Source organism: Phaethon lepturus, unplaced genomic scaffold (assembly GCF_000687285.1).
Source record: "Phaethon lepturus isolate BGI_N335 unplaced genomic scaffold, ASM68728v1 scaffold9515, whole genome shotgun sequence".
Lineage (NCBI taxonomy): Eukaryota > Metazoa > Chordata > Aves > Phaethontiformes > Phaethontidae > Phaethon > Phaethon lepturus.
The window spans coordinates 2,269-8,495 of NW_010542633.1; the positions used below are offsets into that span (position 1 = coordinate 2,269).

At 40.5% G+C, this 6,227-nt stretch overlaps 1 protein-coding gene across 1 annotated transcript in view; it reads left to right on the forward strand.

Moving 5' to 3' along the window:
- GABARAPL2 (GABA(A) receptor-associated protein-like 2) overlaps positions 1–6,227 on the forward strand; it is an 8,322-nt gene extending 2,095 nt beyond the window's left edge. Inside the window, exons 3-4 of the mRNA XM_010288086.1 lie at positions 3,520–3,692; positions 5,651–6,227. Coding sequence (XP_010286388.1) covers positions 3,520–3,692; positions 5,651–5,741 — 264 coding nt within the window. The 3' untranslated portion in view covers positions 5,742–6,227. The remainder of the gene's footprint in view (positions 1–3,519; positions 3,693–5,650) is intronic.

The window sequence follows — 6,227 nt, forward strand, 5'->3', positions numbered from 1 at the left end:
GAACTAGCCTGTGTGAAGCAATAAGCATCAGGTCCTTTCCACAAGTAATACTTAATTCTGCTTCCTCCGATAACTGTTGGTTTTGTTTGCGGCCATCTTGCTATCTTTCCTTCCAATAGTCAATTTCTAATTTCCTAAGGTATGGAGTAAGATACTCAAATGTCAGTTCAGCATAATACAAAGCAGAGAATAGCATCGGTGAGTCCTACCTTGACAACAATAGCACAGTGAAACAAACAATATGCCTTAGAGTGTGATTATATTCAGAATAACACCTGTTAAAAAGAATTCTGGTTTCCAGTGATAAAATCAGTATGTTTTTGAAGAGACATCCTAAAATAGATTAACATAGACAGTCTTTTTTCAAAGTTGCAAACAAAAGCCTGTTGATGCTGCAAACATCATCTCTAGGCATCTCTGCTTGGGTTCCTACCTGCTTTCAGTCATCAAACACTCCTGGTGTAGGCAGAGAATAGGCAAGTTCCTATGGTGGCCTAGCAGAATAAGCATGGGTTGTGATTATTTTATTTACAGACTATATATCCCATCTGACTCTTATTCATATATAGCTAAAACCTACAATTTATTAGTATGGCTTCACTGTAATCCTGTAACTTCATCCCATCAGCTGAAGCTGTAATCATATAGTTTTTAACATCAGATGTATACATTGCTGGATTATGTGGCAGTATAAGTCTGGTACAGCAGAGGCACACAGACAAGATCACATCACAGCACCTTTCTGGTGATTTGGCGGAGTGCTGAACTGGTGTCCTTGGCAGGCCAGCTGGTATTCCAGAGTGTACTGCAGCCATGCTTCATTTCTCTTCCTTGAGGCATTGTTGAGCCTGGCTGAAATGCTTGCTGGCTAGCTGTGGGAAGTCAGTGATCATTGCCAGATTAGTTACAGAAATGCAGAGACCATGGATGTCAAATCCAAAGCAGTACTGGAGAGCACTGTAAAAAAATGAACATGTGGTCTATGGCCAGCTAGAACCTTGCATTATATCACAGTTTACACTGCAACTCTGTATTCAGATATAACGTGGCTTCTTCAGCTCTGCACTGAGTTACCTGAAGTACGTGCGTGCCTCTGCTTAGCATGACAGTTTCTGACATACTGGTAAATGTTCTGTCATGGTACAGGATGCTGCACAGATGAATAAAAAAATACTTCAGGGAGAAGGAAAAAGAAAGTATTAATGAATACTCTAATGCTCTAGATAGAAGCCTGAGAGCCATTTTGGCATCTCTGGTTTGTGCATAACAGATGAAATGGCAGATTAGATACTAGACTAGGCTGGTAGCTTTCCCTCTCATTTACCTAAATACTGATTTTTATAGCTTCAGTGTTACTGAAATTTATTTCTATTTCTTTTTTTTTCTAATTTTGCTGTATGCCATATCAAGGCAGTTGGTTCTGTCATCTTTTAGGAGCAACTTGGAACATTGTTTAAAGAAGACAGTTAAGTTGGAAGGGTGGAGGCAGTGTGCGTATTAAACCTGTATTGCTGCGTATTGTGAGACTTTTATTTAGTCATATGACAATTTAAAAGAGGATAGGGCATGCTCGTTGCAAACTAGAATTCTGCATAACACAAGTCATCAAGCAATGATGGTCACACTTGCATGTCCTACGAGGAGCAGCTGAGGACTCTGGGTTTGGCTAGTTTAGAGAAAAGGAGGCTGAGGGGCAACCTCATTGCTCTCTACAGCTTCCTGAAGAGAGGACATGGAGAGGGAGGTGCTGGTCTCTTCTCCCTAGTATCCAGTGACAGGACACATGGGGATGGTTCAAAGATGCATCAGGGGAGGTTCAGACTTGACAGCAGGAAGCATTTCTTTACCGAGAGGGCAGCCAAACACTGGAACAGGCTTCCTAGAGGTGGTCGATGCCCCCGGTCCTGTCAGTGTTTGAGAGGCATTTGGACAATGCACTTAGTTACATGCTTTAATTTTTGGTCAGCACTGAAGTGGTAAGGCAGTTGGACTACATGATAGTTGTAGGTCCCTTGCAACTGAATTATTCTGTTCTATTCTACTTTCTATTTACATTGTGATTGTGACAAAAACAAAATAAGCAGCATCTGTGCAAAGGGAACGCAATTCCTCAGATCACCTGCCATTGCTCAGGTACTAGCGCTGCAGTCTAGTTGAATTTTTCATGACTCCACTACAGCTGAATGGGGCAAGGAAGGAATATGGTTAAATGGATTTCTCAGTTTGTTACTATCAACTGGAGTAAGCGAGAAGACAGAAGTCCTGGAGTCCTTCCTTAAATCACCAGTTAGTTTAAGGGAAGTAGTGCAGACAAGCCACTCCAAAACCTGAAGTTTTCAAGCTGCCTGTGCTTCGGATGTCTCAGTAGACACCAGTTCCTCTCTTTCCCCTTCCCCCCAAGGTTTTGTCGTAGAATACAATATTTTTTGATTGTGCACATGGGGAACTTTAGAACATTTTGAAAATTAGCGATATTTAAATACAATAGGACATTACTGTCCTGGTATGAATAAATCAGAATCACAGAATGGTTGAGGTGGGAAGGGACATCCAGAGGTTATCTGGTCCAACCCTCCCTGCTCAAGCAGGGCCACCTACAGGCAGCTGCCCAGGACCTTGTCCAGGTGGCTTTTGAGTATCTCCAAGGTAGAAGACTGCACAACCTCTCTGGGCAACCTGTCAGTACTCCATCACCCGCACAGTAAAAAAAGTATTTCCTGATGTTCAGAGAGAATCCCCTGTGTTTCCATTTGTGCCCACTGCCTTTTGTCCTGTCGCTGGGCATCACAGAAAACAACCTAGCTCCATTTTCTTTGCACCTTCCTTTCAGATACTTATAAACGTTCATAAGATCCCCCTCAAGCCTTCGCTTTTCCAGGCCAGACAGCTGCAGCTCTCCCAGCATTTCCTCATAGGAGTGATGGAGAGATGTTCCAATCATTTAAAAATCTTGGAGACCTTTTGTTGGACTCTCTCCAGTATGTCCATGTCTCTCTCATACTGAGGAGCCCATAACTGGACAGAGCCCTCCAGGTGTGGCCTCACCAGTGCCAGCAGAGGGGAAGGATCACCTGCCTGGACCTGCTGGCAGTACTTTGCCTAATGCAGCCCAGGATACCATTAGCCGCCTTTGCTGCTGGGGCACACTGCTGCCTCATGTTCAACTTGGGGTCCACATTGCAGTAATTTCCTATCATCGGTGTAGAAAAAGTTAAAAGATGTGTATACTTTCCTGTCACAGGTTTGTTTTAGGCATAGTGCATCTTTTTACCCCATGATGTCAACCTGCGGCTTAGGAAATTTTAAGCCATTGAGTATATGAACATAGGATTCAGTGCAGTTGTAAAATCCGGTTTTACAGTGCTGAGCCAGTCCTACCTCTCATTTGGTTGTGGTCAAGAAACCTTTTTGTTCCTCCCCTCTGCTCACTGTTGTAAGCCTTTACCAGCAAGCGATTCACTGAAGCTGTCTGTTCATACCAATCCTGAAAAGCCTGACCTTCACACCTGTGCTTTACAGGTCATAGTGGAGAAGGTCTCAGGATCTCAGATTGTTGATATTGACAAGAGGAAGTACTTAGTTCCATCTGACATCACCGTGGCCCAGTTCATGTGGATCATCAGGAAGAGGATTCAACTGCCATCTGAGAAAGCAATATTCCTCTTTGTAGACAAGACTGTCCCACAATCCAGGTGAGAGGCTATTCACTTGGTACTCAGAACCATTTCAGTAAGCCTATTCCTACCAGAGGGACAGTAACTCCCCTCTTAGGAGGTGTTTGATTACATCTTCATCTCACCATGATAGGTTTTTTTTCTCTTCAGTTTGATAAATATATTATTTCTTGAGCTAGGCTGAAAGTAAAGGTGACTGGAAAATATCATCCATGCCAAAAAATAATCATTCTCAATATAACAAAAAAAGTTGCATGTTAAATACTCAAAAGGAAACACCATAAATTATTCTGAAAAAAACTGTCAGCTCACAAAGAAATTAACATGTTACAGACTAGTTGCTGTTATTGGTTTTAAAAATTACTTGTTTTCTTCTATAAACACAAAATGCAAAATGACTATAGAAAGGTTTTTCACATTGCTTTTATATAGGAATAAGTTTCATTGTCTGCTACATACAGAATAATGTATAGCAGAAGCAGCTACTACAACTGCTTTCTAGATTAGATACTTTAATAGTATTTGAGGAAATAGTATGCCGTGACATTACATGGCTTCAATACAGTATTATTCTTGTTAACCTTTACCTGTGTAACCATAACAGTCCCTCCAGGTAACCTGTCCAAACTCAGTTAGGAATATTTTCATTTACTTTGTGACAATAGGGGCCTGTGAGAACCATCTTTTCTGCTTGCTTTCTTCTAGAAGTATTAGGACTGCCTATATGCCATCTTCTTAACAGCACTGTAGAACCGCTAGGAACAGGAAAGAAAAAGAAAAGGCACATTGTCTCATCTCGCATGTTCATGATGAGATGTCACATCTCTGCTGGAAAAATAGGGCCTTGAACCTTCAGTATTAATGCAAAAATGGTAACCTGTTAACAGATAAACAAAAATCTAATCTGTTAATGGCTCTGCTCCTCTTGTAGACTGAGTTTATTACATAGACCACAAACTCTTGACATCCTTCTCTGCTCATCCAGAAGTTTATCTACTACTCACCAATTCCCTTCCATTTCCAAGTACTGCCTGCAACTCTTCCCAGCTCCTCTCTTGGGTAAAAAGCCATGATCGTTCTCCCTATCACTCACATTCAGTCTGCATCTTTCAGTTCACTAGCCTTTTCTCAGTCTTGGGAAGTCAGAGAAGGGTGAGCTGAGGCGGCACCATTTGTGCAAATGACTGATGTCAACTGCCTGTTTCATCTGCAGATAGATGGTTGGAGCAGTTGTATTAGCCAAGTAATTGCTTGCGTTTCTTTTTGTTTTCAAAATACAGACATTGCCCTAAAGACCGCAACTGCTTAGAGTGTGAAGGGCCACATGCTTATTCAGTTTAACAAAATTTTCTTTTCATCAAATGTTTAAAGCTTTATCCACTGAAAAAGCACTAGTGTCTGGCTAACTTGTAATTTATTGATCGCACATTTTGGTACTATCATTAAGTCATCACTTTTTAACAATACAAAAAACAAAGCTCTTACTCCCAAAAACAACCTGGACCTCAAAGAAACAGTCCAAAAAGCATAAGTTTTATAGACTTGAGACCAGCTGAACATTCACAACTACACCAGGTAGAGGGAGAAATGAGATTGTTCACACAAGAAGCAAGACATTAATGCAGCTGCATTCAAGCAACGTGCTATCAGGCTATTGATCTTGGTATTGGTCACGGCATCAATAATGGATGATTCAGAACCTAAAATACATTCAGTGGCTCATTTCCAATAAAATAAGGGAGCATTCTGACAAATGCATTTGTGAAGAAGTAACAGAATCCTAGACACTCTGCAGAGAGCCCAGGATAACTTTGCTAACTCAGGAGTCGACTGCTTTTCATATATCCTCATTTTTGTATGTTAGTTTACACAGACAAAAGTTCTAGCTTTTACTAATCCCTGTTTATGTGAGGTTCTGTTACCATTTGCAACTGTCATGATCCAAGTAAACTGTTTCTCTTTTTTTCCCCTTCAAGCTTAACTATGGGACAACTTTATGAGAAGGAAAAGGATGAGGATGGATTCTTGTATGTTGCCTACAGTGGAGAGAACACATTTGGTGTCTGAGTGGTGGGTCTTGGCTACTATACCATCCTGCTGTGTATCTTGTAAATAGCTGATCATTTTCTGTTCTGACATCCACAGAAGTTCCTTCTATATACATGCATTTGTAACTGGATTTATTTCTTAATATATTGATAGGTCTTGTTTTATTAGACTGCTAAATTATCAAAAAAAAGTTTTGTTGTTCTTGTGCATTTTTTTTTTCTCATGGCTATGAATTCCCAGAGCCTCACTCCTTTGGGGGATACATTTATGACATTGATTAAATAATAAAGCAAAGTAGTTGGGCTACTAAAACATGAAAAGGAGAATATGCATTTATTCTGTTTTGAGGTGTTAGTTTAAGAAAAACAAAAACATTAAATTAGTATTGGGAACACTGGATTTCTTAGCTTATCCTAAGCAGGAGCAAGAATGCTGATCATGTTGAATTGAGCTAGTATGTTCCTCTTTCTCAATTAACAAGCAAATACAATAAAAATTCCTGTC